This window comes from Cottoperca gobio, chromosome 20, assembly GCF_900634415.1.
Source record: "Cottoperca gobio chromosome 20, fCotGob3.1, whole genome shotgun sequence".
Taxonomy (NCBI): Eukaryota; Metazoa; Chordata; class Actinopteri; order Perciformes; family Bovichtidae; genus Cottoperca; species Cottoperca gobio.
In genome coordinates this window covers 4393789-4412792 of record NC_041374.1, presented here as the reverse complement: position 1 = coordinate 4412792, position 19004 = coordinate 4393789, and the positions used below count along the sequence as shown (strand labels likewise).

Below are 19004 nucleotides of genomic sequence, written 5' to 3'. Positions count from 1 at the left end.
AACAACAATGCATTTATTATTTATTGTTATTTAATTCAAATTAAAATGTTAAAGTGCACTATTTACTTTTACTATTTATATGCGTTTCCAAAGTGTGCCACCTCAACCAATTACTGGACTGTAGCTCAGCACTGCCCCCTACAGACTAATTTGTTTGTAAATAATTATTGGACAATAATCATATGATAATGCACGGTGTATCCCCATATACACTGCCTGAGAATGCATCAATGCATAATCTAAATGTAGCTAAACGAAAACATGAAAGCATGAAAACACAAGGTCACTCGCGGCATGAAAGATGGTGTGCGTTTATGGATTATGAACTAAATATTCCTTTAATCATTTCAGCTCATGCTTTTAGTGGCTGAGGGCCTGTACCTGTCTTATTGAGGGAACAACATCTCATGTCACTGTTTTTATGAAGCCACACAACAAGTTGTACCTATATTCTATATCACTGATGTTCCATTATTGTGAAGCGTCTGACATTTTACAGTTATCACATTTTCCACTAGATGGCGATGTATAAACATGAGACGTACCCTGGATGTTGTTTTTACTCTGGGTGTTAATCAAGTCCTCTTATGTTTGCTGGTTTTGGAGAAGGTTCATGTTGAATATAGGGTATAAGTAATGCAAAGCTACATGTATATTGATGCTCAGAAAGAAATGTAGGTCATCTATTTTGTGTAGCTGATTGATAAAACAGGTATTCAGCTTCAAAAGCAGTAATTGAAGTACAGTTTTTAATAATAAATAATGGCACTGAGATGCCTGTAGTACATGCATATCCTTTAGGGTGCCGAGTTAGACAACCTTTGTTTTTATCCTGTATATAAAGAGAGTAAAGGACCAGTCACATCAAGGTACACAAAGCCTAGTGCAGTGTAAGCAGTTGGGTGAGCAGAGAGCCAGGGCTGTGGTGTTTGGAAAATGCTAGTGGGGGCAGACAATGCACTGGTCCGAGGCCTGACCAGCCCTCAGAGGGACAGGGGTCGCCTCACTGCGACAACAGCCCCCGTCTCCCTTCCTTCTTTTTCTTTTTTTGAGCTCCACAGCATGGGCTCGGGGAGGACGCTGAAGTTCGCCCTGTGCGAGGTGCTGCAGTTTGCAGGCCTGTGCGTGCCACTCTTCATCGTCATGCAGAGGTTCGCCGTCATCGTAGCGAAGGTCAAAACATCCGCGCAGCCCCCCGGAGACGGCAGCACAGCCTACTGGTTGATCGTGGCCTCCTCCATTGCCTATGTCACCTCCACCGCCCTGCTGGTCTGGGTACCCATGAAGTATATGGTCTTCACGAAGAAGAAGTTTCTCATTGGGAGGAAGAAGTGGTGAGTGTCTCCTGCCTTCCTGATGTCAGCGGCCTCAGACGTTCTAAGCTGTGTATGGTCAGCAGTGCAGCACTGACTGAGACCTGACCAGCTGGTTTGTCTGTGGCTGGTTTGGACTGCACTAGGCTGGAGAATACCATGAGTTAGCAATTCCTGCAACTGCCTTTTGTCTTCCTTCCTTACTTCTTTCCCTTCCTTTGTCTTTCCCTCAGGAGGCCTGTGGCCCTCGTATATGTGATCCTGTCCACATTACCCTGCTTTGCCTTTCTCATCGCCAGCTCTGAGGTACAACATGTTGTGGAGTGTTTCATTTCTTTTATTACATCAGTTGATCTGTACTCTGATCATGAATTCTGATCGGTCTGTAATTGTAGGTCATTTGTAGTTATTTTTGATTGTGTTTATCATCCAAAAGGAGCTTCTTGAAACTTAAAAAAAATACTCGCCACAGCTTTAGATTTGGGACCAAAGTTGTATATAAAATGTTGGGGGTGAGTGGAATCACAGTGTGAGGCATCCGTGAATAGAATAAAGGTGATGATTTGTGAGGAACCTTTTGGTTCTCAGGGGATGAGTATGTATAAGGAGCTACTGATAAGCAGCTTGGTTTCTCTTCCTGTCCAAGCTGCCCTTGTCAGATCATCTGTCCATGAAGCACATTTTCACTTCCTCTCTGGCTGCAGCCCAGGTCCTATTAGCTTTATTTATGTAGCCCTTTCTAGAGCCCAAGGTGACCTTTTGGCATTTGCTTATCTGGTATCTTTTACATAAGGGTCATACTTTCTGCTAAGATGAAGTCTGCTTTGCTCTGTGTCCTGTTGGTATGAAGTCCTGACTCAGGCAAATACCAGCAGTGCGAGTGATTTAGCCACAAACCCAGTGCGAGAGGAGGTCGGACATGTAGATGTAAATGCCTGGTGCAAAGGTCCTTTATTGTTGAGGCAAAGCAATGCAATCTATATTGATTGGAAGTGAGTAAGTAATTAGATTAAATGTTCTAGTATGTTTAACTGATGATTTTCTGGTTTCCCAGGTTCAGATAAATAACAACATGAAGTATGATACGTTCACGGAGCTCCCCGTGTCACTAGTCCTCTTCTCTCTCATCTGTATTGACGTTGTGGAGAGGATACGCCACTGCAGACTGACAGGCCAGGGTGAGCGCCGCTCTCTGAACACATCACACAAATCACTCACAGAGTCCTTTAGAACTTTCCCCGCCAACTCCTATAGTGACACCTGCCCGGCTTTACACTACAGGAGCTTAGAGGCAACAAATACAGCGAACAGGTTCTTATCTAATGTATCCTGAACTATTTGAACTTCTTTGTGCCCGCCGTTGAAACATTATTGGTGCCACGGAGGAAATGAGCAGCACATTTGTTCGCCACATCTTGTAGTACAGTGCTGAACTGACAAATCTCCAGCTATGTTTTTTTCTCTATAGGGAAGCATTGACGTGGTTTTGTTTTTATCGCTGTTCGTTTGGTATTATTTGGAAACAACAAACCTTTTGAGAATTTTTAATGTCAGCTGATTTGGCACCGACTACACATTAATGATTTCTACGATGTTGTATCTCAATTATTCTGAAACAACCGTGTCAACACGATAAGTAAATGCAGATTCACGTTTGCTTTGCTCTGTATAATCTTTACTTTTCTCTCCCCAGGTAATGACATGGAGCGAGATGCTGACATCCCCTCCACTGTCCTCACACATGTGGAACAGGTAACCCCAGTATCACCTATCAATCCAGGTGGGCCGGGGCCAGCTGCGCCCGGGCAATCTGTGCAAAATCCTACGCAACCGGGATCAAGCCAGCACAATGACAGGAACCAGAACGGAGCCGGGGCTCGATCGGAGACCAACGGGACAGTCCCGGGCATACAAGGTAATCCCGGAAGACCATTCAGCATCTCTGGATTGAGCTCACGATCAGCGAGCACCACAGCGTACCGCATATCTCCAGTACGCCTACACGGGTCCATTAAGATTCCTCTGTGCCAGCGACGCACGAGCGGACGTGTTCGTGGACAGCTTTATGTTCTGGATGGATACAGTGGAGATGGTGAGGGTGGCAGGGCATCCCCTTGTCTACTACTCGGGCTGGGTGTTCCCCATCTACATCTTCAGCTACCTGTCTTGCCTGCGCGTGGTGGTCATGCCCCACAGCCCGCTGCTTTCCTCCCTAGGGGTGGTCGTGCAGGACTTTCCCTTCTTCTTTGTGCGCGTTGGCCTCATTGCCTTCTTTGGCTTCGTCACACCCCTCCTCTATCTGATGAAGAACCTGCTGGTCTGCCTTGCTTTTGTCTATTTCAACTTCATGACCAGGCTGAGGGTCTTCAACACAGAGAGGATGTTCTTTTGAGACTGGCTCTTTAAACAAAGACATATAGTAGGAACAGGCACAATGAGGAGGTTGCAGCCAAAAGGGAGCTCTTAGGCAATGTTTTCCCATAAAGGACATTACGTGTCAAATGTTGTTATGTATCATTTACCTTTTATGTTCAAATTGTACCCCTCCAAACCCCTCACCCTCACCAAGCATGGCACTCTGGGAATGTACCTGTAATGTCATCTGAGAGTTTATAGCAGATTTCTTTTTCTACCATCATAAAGTGCAGTGAATGTGTAAAAGCATTAATCCATGTTTTTTATATTGGGTTTTTCTTTGCTAAATTATATCCACAAAAGAAAAACAAAGTGTGAGTTTGTATCATTGATACATATATTTTGCTAAGATTAATAGCAGATTAATAAAGAAAATCATTCAAAGAGATGTGTTAAGTTTCAGTAGTGGGATTCATCATGTTTGTTTTTGACCTCCATTCAAACCTTTTGCACTAGAATATTTCCCTTTTCTTCCCACGAGAACAGGTTTCCTGTCATTATTCTGCAATCGTGTAATAGATGTCTGAAGTCTTAACATCAATCCTCTCAGAAAACAAGATGGCAAAGCAAGCATGTTGTGCTACTTATCTGTAGCTTACATGCTCCACCTCATCTACTCTGTTGTTGTTGGTGTGTAACATCTTCAACTAACGTCATTTTAAAGCTGCACAAATCAACTTTTCAGCTAGAGCCAGATCCAGCGCTAAAAGGAGAGAATGTTGTATTTGCATTGATGAGCTGGTCAGAATCATGACTCTGAATGCTAATGTTTAATAATTAATATGTTTAATTCTTGATTTTCTGAGAACATTTACATCATGTCAATAGCAGGTTGCAGTCAATATGTTTATTATAGTATACTACCTAAATTAGTAGTGATAGATTCTGCTACAGCACAGGTGTTTCACAGGTAAGTGCCCGTATGTCTGCACCATTGCTGTGCATCCCTGCAGTATGAGGCCAAAGTGGTCAGATCTCCACTCGCTTCCCCCTATAGGAAGCAGGATTTCCTCCTGTCCTCTCTTTCTACTAACTTGTATCATCACTGCACTCCTCACCCGAAGCCCCCGCAGACCTTCTGGGGGCTACTATCCCATGAAAAGACCTCACATCAGCAAAGTGCTGCAAACCTAATGTAATCCTTGTTTACTCTGGTGCAGTAAAATTGTGAAGCTGGCACATTCCTGATCAGATATTAATCTTTTTGAAAGCTACTCTTTCTGAATGACACCTGCTCTCTGGCACAGATTTAGCACAGAATGAAGAACTATTTATAAAATATCAAAAATCTAAGTTAAAGGCAATATATTGAACTTTAGAAAAGCCTGCATTGGATCAATTAATTCCCAAAATCCATCATCCGGTTTCTTCTTTTGATTTATTAAAAATAGAATAATTTGACGATGAGTTTTCTTGAAGCGATCAGTGGTGACTTTCTGTTTCTTGTTCAAGAGATTGCTTGCTTCCCACTTCCTGCCTTCTTCTAAAAAAAAATTCTGTGGAAGCTCATGGAAATTGCTACCCATGTGACAGGATACCCATCAGTGTGATTAAGGGGGGAAAACACCATGTCTCTGTGACTTGTTGCTTCATGGCACACACCTTCACACACCAGACCTCTTCTCTCATCACTGGAAAACTCCTACAGCCTCATCCACCACTGAGAGCAAACTAAGAATAATGTCAGCCAGTTTAAATGTTGCTGTGGTCCTCTGTCTCCTGCAAGTCCTCCGCATCACTGCAAACATAGGTACGTAACCCTGACACTTTCTATCTGTTCAACTTGGAGTAATAGGATTGTAAATTCATTTGCTGAAGCCGTTCTGTTTTGTTCCAGACAGTGGCTCCTTCCTGATCTTCAACGAGGACCACAACAAGTGCATAAAGGCGGAGAGCGCCACCTCCATAACGGTGGCCGCCTGTGATCCTCACGCCAAAGAGCAGCAGTTTCGTTGGGCCTCAGAATCGCGCATCCTCAGTCTGTCCCTCAAGCTCTGTCTGGCGGCCACAGAGATTAAAGACTGGGTGAAGGTGGTGTTTTTTGAATGTGATGAGAACAGTGCCCTACAACACTGGCAGTGCAAGAATGAGACCCTCTTCGGTCTAATAAACGAGGACCTGCACTTAAACTGGGGAAACCGTAATGAGAGGAACCTGATGGTCTACAAAGGCTCAGGGCTCTGGAGTCGCTGGAAGATATACGGCACCCGGGGTGACCTTTGTTCAAAAGGGTTTCAAGGTAGGAATTATGAGGAAACAATCGATTTATATGAAAGTGATGGACTTGCTAACAACTCTGTTTGTACTCTTTTTCTTTTACCACTGTTTTAAAATCAATTCAAAGTTAATATTGATTCAGTTTTGTTTAGTTCAGAAGTAAAGCATTTCATTATAATGACCTTTAACCACAAACGCATGTTGGTGTTAAAACTGAGGAGTGAGTCCTTGAGGCTGAATACCCTCCTTGTAGCACCCAGGTACAAACTGTCAGATTTGAACCATGTATGTGACTCAACTAAAATAAGTCTGTGTGTACATGAAGGTAGTTGAACCAGCGCCTACGTGAAGAGCGGCAGTGTGGGAAGATGGGCAGCCAATTAGTAAAACTAGTTCATGTTAATCATAGAAAATACATCATAAATTGTACACTAGACATTTTCATAAAGCCACAAGTATGTTGACTACTCTGCACACAATGGTAGTGAATACAATGATCGATGACATCGTGCTTCTACATTTCTGCAACCGCGAGCCCAACATCAGTGGACAACCTTGCTAATACTCTTATGGCTGAATATCTCAAAACAAATAAAAATGCCCCTCGTCAACAATCACATTTCGGTGTATTGATCAAGTGTCAACATACTTGGCCATGTGTATATGTAGATTTGCATTTTGCTAAACAAATATGTGTGATTTGTGTCTCCTCAGAGGTTTTCACAATAGGGGGCAATGGCTTTGGACTCCCCTGTCAGTTCCCATTTAAGTATGAGCAGAAGTGGTTCGCTGAATGCACAAAGGACGGTCGCTCCTCAGATGGACAGCTGTGGTGCGCAACGGAGAGAGATTACAACAGTCAGAAGAAGTGGGGCTTTTGTCCCAACGAAGGTAAGAAACCTCTAATCAGCAGTCCCGAAGAGCCCGTGTTGAACAACTTTATGAAGAATTCTCTTCATCAAAGCATCCAGAACTATCCTGTTTGTCTGTATTGAAAAAGTGGTATTATTGAAGAGGTCAATGTGGACGGGTCTGGTTTCTGACCCCCTCCTCTCCCCCAAACGAACAACACTACCACTTCCTCTCATGAGTTGTCAACGCAGCACTGTCGTCGTTTTCCTCTTCTCACAGTCCCACCTTTCCCCTCACGCTGCTCTAAAGCTGTGGCAGGAAAGGGACAGAAAAAGAGAGCGAGCTCACTTTTACTATTGTTTTTTATGAAGCACAACGCAGTCCCAGACAGGGGCGTAGAAGATCTTTCTAAATCATCTGTTTTGAGACACTTATTGTACTTAAAGGTCAACAGGTATTACACTACTTCAAGAAGTAAATAATTTCTCTCAGTTTGTTCATTTGTGTCTCGACTATAATGCAGCATCCAAAGGTTGGGACGCTGATCCAGTCACAGGAGTTCAGTATCAGAGGAACCTACAGTCAGTGTTGACGTGGCATCAAGCCAGGAAGAGCTGCCAGCAGCAGGGAGCCGACCTCCTCAGCATTGTAGAGCTGCATGAGCAGTCGTACATTTCAGGTACAGAGTCAGCCTTGTATCATACTACACAATGTTATATCATTAAACTTTAATTGCATTATAATGTCTGGGTTGACGCAGGGTTGACAAATCATTTGGAAACGTCTCTATGGATTGGACTGAACAGCTTGGATTTTGAGAGTGGATGGCAGTGGAGCAACGGAAACCCTTTCAGATATTTAAACTGGGCTCCAGGTTAGTGAAGACATAGTGTACTGTGACAGAAGCAGGACGTTATGGTTTGATTTGCATGATAGCAACAGTAAGCTTCTTAAATGAGTAGATGTTACAAATGCTGCAGTGAATTATAGATGATTTTTTATATAAAAAAAACACATGGATTGATGTTTCCAAAAGGTCATCCCTCGTCAGAGCCCGGGCTCACCTGTGCAACTTTAAATGCTGGAAAATCCTCAAAATGGGAGAGCAGCACCTGCACCAAGAAACTCGGTTACATGTGTCGCAAAGGAAGCTCGACCAGTCCGCCTCCACCACCAAGTAAAATTATATCATAATTCCAGTTGATCAGAATCTGGCCTGTTATTAGAAGGAGTCTTCATAGTTCTCACCTCTTTTGCTCTCTATCCACAGACAAAGAGCAGCCCAGCTTCTGCCCCAGTCACTGGGTCCCATATGCAGGTAACTGTTACTACCTGCAGAGGAGTAAAAAGATGTGGAGGGACGCTCTGGCTGCGTGTCACAAAGAGGGAGGAGATTTGGCCAGCATACACAATATAGAAGAGCAGAGCTTCGTCATCTCTCAATCTGGATACTGTAAGTGTGAAATAAGTAATGATTTTTGGAAACCTTTGATAATAAAGAGCTTTTTAATTATATTATGTAATAATTCAACATTTTGGTGAATATGCTTATTCGCTTATGAATAGTGCGGCACATCACCACCAGTAACACCCCGACGTGACGCTTTTAGAAAGATGTAACTGATGTTATATACTGTGTTTATCTGTGAGCTGCTGGTTGGGGAGTTTTGTAACATTTGGACAGAGACAGAGTAGCTGTTTGTCTCTTTTTCCAGGCTTTGTGCTAAGCTAAGCTAATCGGCTGCTGGCTGTAGCTTTGTATTTATCGTACAGACATGAGAGTGGTATTGATCCTCTTTTCTAACTCTCTGCAAGAAAACAAACAAGCGTATTTCCCAAAATGTCCAACTGTTAATCTAAACCACGTCAAAACTAAATAAAGAAGATCAAACGTGAAAAACTGTACTCCATCACCACATTAACGTCTACTTTTAAAACCCTCAGTGCCGACAGATGAGCTTTGGATTGGCCTGAATGATCAGAGGAACCAGATGCTGTTTGAATGGTCTGATCACTCCCACGTTACCTTCACCCAGTGGCAGACCGGTGAGCCATCTCATGCCACCAACCTCCAGGAAGACTGTGTGCTCATCAGAGGAAAGGTAACACCCATAACGGCTCAAATGCAAAATGTGATGAAGGCAATGATAATACGAGCGGTGCTGGTCTTATCTGCTGAATGTGGTCTACGCAGGACGGGAGGTGGGCTGACTACATGTGTGAGAATACGTATGGATACATCTGTAAGAAGAAAGCCTCAATTAAACCAGCTGAAGGCGCCCAAGAGGACGCCAACCCAGGATGCAAACTTGTGAGTGATGTCATTTCCTCTAAATAATGAGTTTAATTATAAAACAATATGTTTATCAGATTTAGTCTCACTGTTTTTTTGTTTTTTTATCTTCTCAAGGGCTCAATCAGGTTTGGTTCCTATTGTTATAATGTTGGATCTGAGAAAAAAACCTTTGAAGAGGCGAAGCAAGCATGCGCCGCGGCTGGCGCTCACGTGGTGGATGTGACTGATAGGTATATTTCTTATTTTGTCTTGTTTGTGTAAAAATCCCCCCATTTTCCCCCAGTCGTTAACACATGAGGTGAATGCTGTAATGAGTTTAAAGTATTTTAAAGCTAGGAATAGTTTGTCTGTGTTATTTTGAAATGACTTTTTTTATTGCTAACCTTTCTGCTTGCACATGTCGTCATGCAGATATGAGAATGCCCTCTTGGTCAGTTTGGTGGGCTTGAGACCAGAGAAGTATTTCTGGACAGGTTTATCGAACACAGCCGACATAAACACTTTCAGGTGGACCACCAGAAGAAAAGTCACATTCACTCATTTCAATGTGGGCATGCCAGGTACAGCACAATTCTCTTTAGCCGTACATCTGTGTGTCCTAACCATTTCAATATTGTCTGATGCAACAAGTTATAAATACTGTTCATCTAGCGTCATCATGACATAAAATTAGAATTTGTCAAAAACTTTGGTTAATAACTAAATACCTGCAAATGTTAGCACTGTTGTTGCGAGCATGTTAGCATGCTAATGTTAGCATTTAGCTCGAAAAGCACCTCTGTGACACAGCATTGGCTGTAGACTCTTAGTCATTTATTGTTGTATATCCCTTCTGTTATCTTTCATCACCCACATTCATTATCTTCTCAAAAACATTCCTTGATGGTTATAATTGATTGTGATCTTTACATTTTAGTCAATCTATATTTTTCCCATTTCCTTTGGTGTGTTTTAATAAAAGACAGAAACCAAGGATGTGTTGCAATGACAACCGGGGTTTTTGCTGGATTATGGGATGTCGTCAGCTGCAGCAACAAGGAGAAGTATATCTGTAAGAAACCAGCAGTGGGTGTACATGTGACAACAGTCCCACCCACCACCCCCACCCTGAGCTGTGAGTCTGGGTGGATCCCCGCTGCCAGGAGGAGCGTTTGCTACAAAGTAGGAGCACAAACAACATGAAATAATCTGTGAAAGTGGAGCAATTTTAAGTACATAAAACTCAAGGCATTTTCTTTTTCACTCATTCAAAGCTTTACAAAAAAAGTGAGAGCCTTAAGAAGAATTGGAATGAAGCGCAGGACTTCTGCAAGGCCATTGGTGGGATGCTGATGAGCATACACAGTATGGCGGACTTGAACAACGCTCCGTATGTTAGCTTAACTGCTCGTATAAATCAGAATTGATATTATGCTATTTAAACCAATCAAGTAATCAATACTCCTGTTTTCTGCTGTCGTAAAGGTTTCGTTCCTCTAGCACAGCCTGGATTGGCCTCAGCCGAGGTACCAATACAGGTTATGGATGGACTGATGGGTCGCCTGTATGTATCACTTTATTGTTGTCACCAAAAGTCTTACTCAGACTTATTCTCAACCCTGTTCTAATAACATGTATTTCCAAACACTGTTACTTAGTACGAATTTGAGAACTGGGACTATGGGGAACCAAACAACCACAATGACAACGAACACTGTGCAGAAATCCAAACTCGCTACAAACAGCACTGGAACGATATTCACTGCGAGTCCAACAACAACTGGATCTGCCAGATACGCAAAGGTAACGCCGACAGGTCTCATCATGGAGCTGCAGTTTGTCGTAGTTATGTCAGAGCTGTGTCCTGCTGTTAAGATCTTCCTTCATGGTTCTTGTTCTTTCAGGTGAGAAACCCAAACCTGAGCCTCTCATAGTGAAACAAGGTAAGTTTCACCGGTGGCCTCTCCCTAAAATTAGCCCCAGCTTCATTTCCTAAAATCTTTCTGTTTCATTTTTTGGCATTTAATGGAATGGAACTAGCATGGCAGTAGACTCCTATGCTGCATTCACACCAGAACAGGTGTTGCGGCAAACAACGGCTATCTTCCCAATTATTAGCCTTGTTTCCCATCAATCCCTAAAAATGTTTAATCTGTGGGACATCTGATAACGATTGTGTTCCTTTTACAGTGTACAACACTACAGAAGATGGCTGGCTAATCTACAATGACACACAGTATTTCATCAACACTGAAGAGCAAGACATGGAAACTGCTAGAGCCTTTTGCAAAAAGGGCTTTGGTGAACTTGTGGTCATCACAGGGGAGAGTGAGAGGAAGTTCCTTTGGAAACAGGCAAGAAATGATCATTGAACAACATGTATTTCTTAACCAAAGAAAACGATCCAATGTGGTGGCAAAAGTACTGAAAATGTTGTGTGTAACGATTGTTTTTTTATTGAATCCTAATGTAATAATGTCTCTCTTTATGTTCCAAAAGATAGTAACACTTAACAGAGGACAGTACTACATTGGCATGACAGTGAATTTGGATAAATCCTTCAGGTAAATCAAACTACAGTACTTTGTGTATTGACATTACTAGTGTAGGTATACTGGGTACTTCCCACACATTTCTTTCTTATGAGTGACGCACCTCATTATCTTCTTTCTTTGTTCAGCTGGCTGGATGGCACCCCTGTAACATACACAGCATGGGAACACAATGAGCCCAACTTTGCTAATAATGATGAAAACTGTGTGACTATATACAAGGGCATGGGTGAGTAACACTCAATACTGCCATGTTTCATAAATATTAGCTAACCCAACCTAATAATTCATTTATTTGTATTATTTAGTCATTGTTCTCTTCAATCTCTGCACATATAGGGTACTGGAATGATGTTAACTGTGGTGTGAAGCTACCTTCTATTTGCAAAAGAAGCAGTAGTTTTATCAATACAACAATGGCCCCAACCACTATTCCTAAGGGAGGATGTGCACCAGACTGGCAAGCTTTCCAAGGAAAGGTAATAACATACGACTGCATACAACGCAGATTTCAATGACCTGCATAAGATGCTTTGGTGAAGAAAAAGATTAGCCATTATTTAAATGTACAAAAATCTTTTCTGGAAAAATGTGTTCCCGTATTGTGACATGAAGCTCGAATGGACACTGGTTACCTACTGTCCCTTTGCTTGTTATTCTAACACATTGTGCAAACTCATCTTGTTTACACAGTGCTATAAAATAGTTGTGGGGAAAGAAAAGAAGAACTGGCAGGACGCCAGGACACACTGCATTAACGAGGGAGGAAATCTGATTTCTATCACCAACGCTAGAGAGCAAGGTGAGGGCTTTCTTTGTGGTTGTCTGTAAAAATGACGATGATAAGTGACTATTTTTAGGGCGTTTTAGATTAATTGTTTCTTCCTTTCTAGCATTCCTGACAACACAGATGCTGAACTACAATGAGGACCTCTGGATCGGCATGAATGATGTCAACATGGAGATGCGTTTTCTGTGGACGAACGGCATAGGCGTTTCATACACCAACTGGGCAAAAGGATATCCATCAACGGTGCCTGAAAGACATTATCAATATATGGATATATATATACTTTATATGCTATGTTAAGAGCTCTAGATTATGGAGGTGATGCTTGCAGTCTGCAAAAGTGTGAAATAAGCATGAATGCAACCTAAAATCCCAAAACTACTTCTCTCACTAGACATCCTGTCACCATACCATGAACTTTGTGTATTCGGACCTCAAACATTAAAAATGCCAAACTAATGTTCCTGTTTCTGCCTGATAGGTATATGACTGTGTGATTATGATCGCCAGCGAACCCAGAATGAAAGGACTCTGGAAGGAGATAAACTGTGCGACGTCCCTAGGCTTCATCTGTAAAAGAAACTTGGGTGAGTAAAATGTTAGCAAAGCCACATTATCATGAGTTAATTAGAACAACTAATAAGTAATAAGTAATAACTAGGGCTGTCAAGCGATTAAAATATGTATCTAATTAATTACATGCTTTGTGATTAATTAATCTAAATTAATCGCATATATCAATATTTGCTGTGAGAAGCATTTCAAAATATTCAAATGGTTTTGCAAGATGAGTGAATCAATGAGTAGCATTATAAACTTAAAGGTCAACATGTCTTTTATATCAATAGTATTTCTCCAATATCTTGTTTTCCACATTTATCTTGGACAACACAGACCATCAGTTTGACATAAAGTGCATTCATTGCACAATAAATGATATCTTGTGGCGGCTTAAAAGTTTTGTCATTTGACGCTTTCTGTAAAGCCTCCGTTAGCCCCCTGTCCTCTACCACCTGCAGTCCATTGCAATACATTTCCTGATGGAGTTGTTAATCTGTCTCAGGTAGATCGACTCATTCTGCGTCTGAACGCCTGATCGAGAGATGACGAGACGGGTCGCTCACTTTAGCATCAGCGGCGGTGCTAGCTAGCTCGGAGCTAGCTGCTAAGTGCTTTGCGTTGAGGTGATATTTCAGATTGAAGTTCTCGATGGTTCGAACATTCTTTGCTGCAGGAATCTCACAGAACGGAGCATCAACAGTTACATCCGGGAGTTTATTAAATGTAAACTTTCCATTCACTGGGCCAAGTAACGTTTTCTCATCCGCTTCATCATGTTGACTGAGGCTGCTGTGGCCGCGCCGCGTCGGTTGACGTAAAGAGTCAAGGGGCTTCTAAGAGCGCGATTAATCCGCGTTAATTATTTTGCCGTGTTATTTTTTCTGTGATTAATTAATCTGAATTAACGCACTAATTTGACAGCCCTAGTAATAACATATAATTGATTGTCAAGCATTGTGTAAATGCTAACTGGGGATATCATCAATTTAAAATTGTGTACTAGAGCTTTTTCAGCTGGACGGGGTTTTTTTCATGATGTTTCTCGTTTACAAAGATTCTCAGATCGTAGTCCCGCCCACAACCGTGTTACCAAAGGCTTTCTACAAACTTGGCAATGACTCCTACAAAATGGTCACCCAGAAGATGAAATGGGATGAGGCAAGGAGGCAGTGCCAGGCAGATGATGCAGATCTGGCCAGTATCTTAAACCCTGTCACCCAGGCATATATGATCTTGCAGATTTCCAAGCTCAAAGAGCCTGTGTGGATCGGCCTCAACAGCAATGTGGAAAAGGTCTCGAACGGTTATTGAATACCACTAATAAAACGAGACCTTTTAGCTCTGTGCAAACTTTCACTAATTCAAATAATGATTTATTTTCTCAGATTCATGGCCGGTTCAAGTGGGCCGATAACTGGCGGTTGTTATATACCAAATGGGGCAAAAATGAGCCTAAAGACAACTTTGCCTGCGTGTATATGGACGTGGACAATACATGGAAGACTGCACCATGTAACAATACCTACTATTCGATTTGCAAGAGGTCACCAGGTCAGACAATACCCCTGTTAGTTCTCTTGCAATATTTACGGTACACAACCAAACGCATGCTTAGCAATCCAAACTCCTGTCTCTTTTTCAGACATAGCAGCGACTGATCCCCCACAACTCCCCGGCAACTGTCCAGAATCAAAGAGACAAATATCCTGGACACCTTTCAGAGGCCATTGTTATTCCTTCATCAAATCATTGGTGGGCAGCTGGCCCCATGCCTCAGTTGAATGTCTGAAAATGGGTATGTTATGAAGAATCTTCTCTAATAAATTACAACTTATATGTGTTAACAATCTTGACGATATGCTATTGTTCATCAGGTGCTTCTCTGATGAGTATTGAGGACCCTCAGGAGAATCTATTCCTACAACAAAACCTGGAACTTATGCAGGACGGTGCCACGTCCTTCTGGATCGGCCTCATCAAGACTCATGAAGGTGAGCATGTCTTGCAATGCCTTTTTCCAACATATAAAGATGTTGAGCACTGTCCCATTCAAACCTTCACTAGGTCCCGCCCCTCGAACGCAGACCAGCTCCTACCATAGTCCGACAACTGTCGGATCCTGTCCCACAGACTCTCATGCACTCCTTTCAGATTTTCTTAATTTTAAGGCTTGTTTCGTATATTTCAAAATGATAGTGATACTCGTTACCTGGAGAGGTTTGAAGGACATATACAATTTGAAAATGTTTTGTCTCTACCTAAAAAAACCTGTAGTATTAAGGTGTAGAACTGTAGAACTAACATTAGCAGAGTAGAGCACATTATTCTATGCTACTGAAGGTATACTGAATGTATACACATGCTGCTTTTGCTTTTTAATGATTGTAACGGTGAAAAAAGACCCACCCTGCTTTACCGGAACAGAACAGTGTTGCTCCTTAATTACATTTGAAGGCATCGTGGTTTGAGGTGATCTGTAACTTAGGCTTTAGCTTCTATCTTTATCTTTTTAACCTTTTTTCACTGCGGAGTCAGTTTGACATCCTGGATATACACTTCAAACGCATATTGTACACCCTTTTGTCTGAGTTCAGATAGTGACTGTGGGCCATAACTGTCAACATTGGAATTTCAAAATAAGGGAAATTTTCTGGCGGACTCCATATCTTAACAGCTCTCAGCCACCCAGCCCATATAATGTAAATGTAAACACATAAAGGACGTGTAGGCCTATATACATTCAGGAAATACATGTTTATTTAAAGTATCTATTACTTGTACAGACATGTTTATAAGATGTATGTATTTTCTTTATTAGTTATTATCATCAATTTATTTGATGATGGATGAGTTGTGTGGCTTTTGTTTCCCCCGACGAGGACTTCCTGTCGATGGCAGAGTCGGGAAACTTGTCTGCTACACTGCGACTGAAATCATCGCAGAAGCTGAAGGCTACATTATCTTTGGCGCAAAGCATCGACATCTTTCCCTCAGCTTTGGTCACTTGGTCAACAGTTCTTGTCACACATGAAGTCATTGACAGTGTATGTGTTTGTGCCTCTTGGGCGTGCTTGTGCTTGGACGATTGTTCATGCTGGCGAACATCGCTTTTTCCACCGTGTGCGATGCTAACATCTGAATGGCACACTTTACAAAAAGCATGAGTTTGCCCGACTCTGCTTTTTATTAAATAAGGGAAGGTTTCCTCCCATTTGGCAGGTACTTACATAAAGTTTTAACTTTTTTGGCAGGTACAACGCGTCTCCATCTATCTCCCGTTCACTGTGACTCATCCATATTTTTTCATCTTCTCCTTCTGTGTTATTGATTTCTTCTTCTCTGTTTTTACTGGCGGATAACATTTTTCAGCTAAAGTTAAACATGATACTGCCACTTTACCATGTACACTTTTTAAAATTAGGCCTATTTTTATTTTTGAAAGGTTAAAAATATGGGATAATTACGGGAAAAACGGGAGGGTTGACAGGTATGCTGTGGGCTCCATGCTAGCTCCATCAGCTTGACAGTTGCTAACAACAAAGGGGCAGGGCTTAGCGAATGGTCAATTAAACTACAAGTATGCTACTACTTTGTAGTATAGAAAGTAAAGTAATAATAGAAAGTCAATAAACCAATAAAAAGTAACATCTATATAGAAAAAAATACGACTGATGGTAAATTAATTAATTTGGTTCACGTTTGACACATTGAGCTAGGATAAATGTAATTTCTGGCTAGCATCTTTCTTTAGGTTAAGAAATACTGTAGAGTAGCAACCAGGGAGACGAGTTAAATACACTCACTGGCCACTTTATTAGCTACAGCTGTTCAACTGCTCGTTAATGCAAATATCTAATCAGCAAATCACATGGCAGCAACTCAATGCATTAAGGAATATAGACTTGGTCAAGACGACCTGGTGAAGTTCAAACAGAGCATCAGAATGGGGAAGGAAAGTGATTTAAGGGACTTTGAACATGGCATGGTTGTTGGTGCCAGACGGGCTGGTCTGAGTATTTCAGAAACTGTTGATCTTCAGGGATTTTCACGCACAACCATCTCTAGGGTTTACAGAAAACGGTCCGAAAAAGAGAAAACATCCAGTGAGCGGCAGTTCTCTGGGCGAAAATGCCTTGTTGATGCCAGAGGTCAGAGGAGAATGGCCAGACTGGTTCAAGATGATAGAAAGGAAACAGGAACTCAAATAACCACTTGTTACAACCAAGGAATGCAGAAGACCATCTCTGAACGGACAACACGTCAAACCTTGAAGCAGATGGGTTCCAGCAGCAGAAGACCACACCGGGTGCCACTCCTGTCAGCTAACAACAGGAAACTGAGGCTACAATTCACACGGGCTCACCAAAATTGGACAATAGAAGATCGGAAAAATGTTGCCTGGTCTGATGAGTCTCGATCTCTGCTGCGACATTCGGACGGTAGGGTCGGAATTTGGTGCAAACAACATGAAAGCATAGCTCCATCCTGCCTTGTATCAATGGTTCAGGCTGGTGGTGGTGTAATGGTGTGGGGGATATTTTCTTGGCATACTTTGGGCCCCTTAGTACCAATTGAGCGTCGTTTAAACGCCACAGCCTACCTGAGTATTGTTGCTGACCATGTCCATCCCTTTATGACCACAGTGTACCCATCTTCTGATGTCTACTTCCAGCAAAATAATCCGACAGACACAGCTAAAGTTGACTGTTTCTGAGAGTGCGGGTTTGGTCATTAAAGTACCAAGTTTCCTTGTTTCAGGTGAGTGGATGTGGATCGATAACAGTGCTGTGGACTACGTCAACTGGAAAACAAAAATGCCAAAGTTAGACTCATGTGTGAACATCGATTCTCACAGTGGTCAGTGGAGTACAGAGAGCTGCACCAGATACAAGTCGTACATCTGCAAAACAGCCAAAGGTACATTTAACTTCATGTACAGTAGTTTTAATTTGACCCATAATCAGTCACTTGCAATGAGTATTTATTCTCTTTTTTCAGTTATTACACCTACACAAAAGCCACCATCTGTTGGTAAGTTATTTTACCTAAGATATATGCATATTGAATATGAGGTTTCAAACTAAAGTTAACATTTCTATGTGTTTTGCCTCCGCAGCCCACATCATTGAGGAAGTTTCTCATGGGTCTGCTGGCATCACTGTTGCTGTAGTGCTCGTTGTAATCGCCGTATTTGGACTCGGTGCCTTCCTGTTCTTCCGTAAACGGATACCCATGCCTGACTTGGGAGAAAGTACCTTTGACAACAAGTTATACTTCAACAATCCAATCCGAGCCCTTGTAGACACCAAGGGTCTGGTGGCCAACATAGAGCAGAATGAACAAGCATAGAAAGACATGATCAGTGGTAATCAGCACTATGAACATTATATAATTTCATACTTTATTTTGCACCACTTTACTGGGAACTGAATCTCAAACAAACCCTGTTGTGTTTTCCCATTTAATCACTGGATCAATGCTGATAATTCAGAATTATTATCTAATAATTCATACAAGCACTGGCGCTGCAATAAGGGGATTAGGGAAAAGATAATATAAGTGGACAATCTATAGCACATTTTACATGATTATGCGATTTGTGAAATATGTACAGTTTATTTTTTACTTTTACCAAACAAGATAATCAAGAACATTTCTAGACCAGTTCAAGATGTGCAATTAACTGGGTGGCTTGTTATTATTCTCCATAATCTGCTCATCATTGTATTTCTGGTTTGTAAATAGATGCTCGATAAAACAAATTAAATAAACAAAACTGAATCATTTGTCTGTTTCTTTGCACCTTTTTCTTCTGATAGACCAAAAAGATTGAGACGATGTTGAATCACGAATTGCAGAGAACTGTGAACTGTGAGTTTGGGAAATTGTTGTTTGGAGAAACAGGATATCCACCCGTGTCATTGCTGCTTTATTTAACACCCAAGACCCGTTTAACGTGAACAAAAGCAAAAGATTTATGCTAGTGAAAATATACAGTTGTAAAGATTACTTTTTACATAGAAGAAAGA

General features: G+C 41.7%; 2 protein-coding genes across 2 annotated transcripts; both read left to right on the top strand.

Annotated features, from left to right (window-relative positions):
* Positions 1 to 415: 415 nt before the first annotated feature.
* LOC115025548 (transmembrane protein 236) lies at positions 416 to 4114 on the top strand. The gene is given in 5 exon segments (XM_029457881.1): positions 416 to 1334; positions 1547 to 1619; positions 2368 to 2491; positions 3007 to 3302; positions 3304 to 4114. Coding segments are annotated over 5 exon segments (1293 nt in total). The 5' UTR covers positions 416 to 936; the 3' UTR covers positions 3706 to 4114.
* Positions 4115 to 5326: 1212 nt separating this feature from the next.
* On the top strand, positions 5327 to 18761 carry mrc1a (mannose receptor, C type 1a). Its single transcript, XM_029458111.1, has 30 exons — positions 5327 to 5478; positions 5566 to 5967; positions 6660 to 6836; positions 7321 to 7476; positions 7558 to 7671; positions 7834 to 7974; positions 8068 to 8250; positions 8742 to 8899; positions 8992 to 9108; positions 9208 to 9323; positions 9505 to 9653; positions 10055 to 10254; positions 10347 to 10462; positions 10558 to 10636; positions 10731 to 10875; positions 10977 to 11015; positions 11263 to 11426; positions 11572 to 11636; positions 11753 to 11853; positions 11964 to 12103; positions 12318 to 12426; positions 12518 to 12657; positions 12896 to 13001; positions 14030 to 14268; positions 14361 to 14526; positions 14618 to 14770; positions 14850 to 14966; positions 17734 to 17892; positions 17974 to 18006; positions 18092 to 18761. The coding sequence occupies exons 1-30, from the start codon at positions 5409 to 5411 to the stop codon at positions 18322 to 18324; spliced, it is 4287 nt and encodes a 1428-aa protein (XP_029313971.1). The 5' UTR covers positions 5327 to 5408; the 3' UTR covers positions 18325 to 18761.
* The last annotated feature ends 243 nt before the right edge of the window (positions 18762 to 19004 follow it).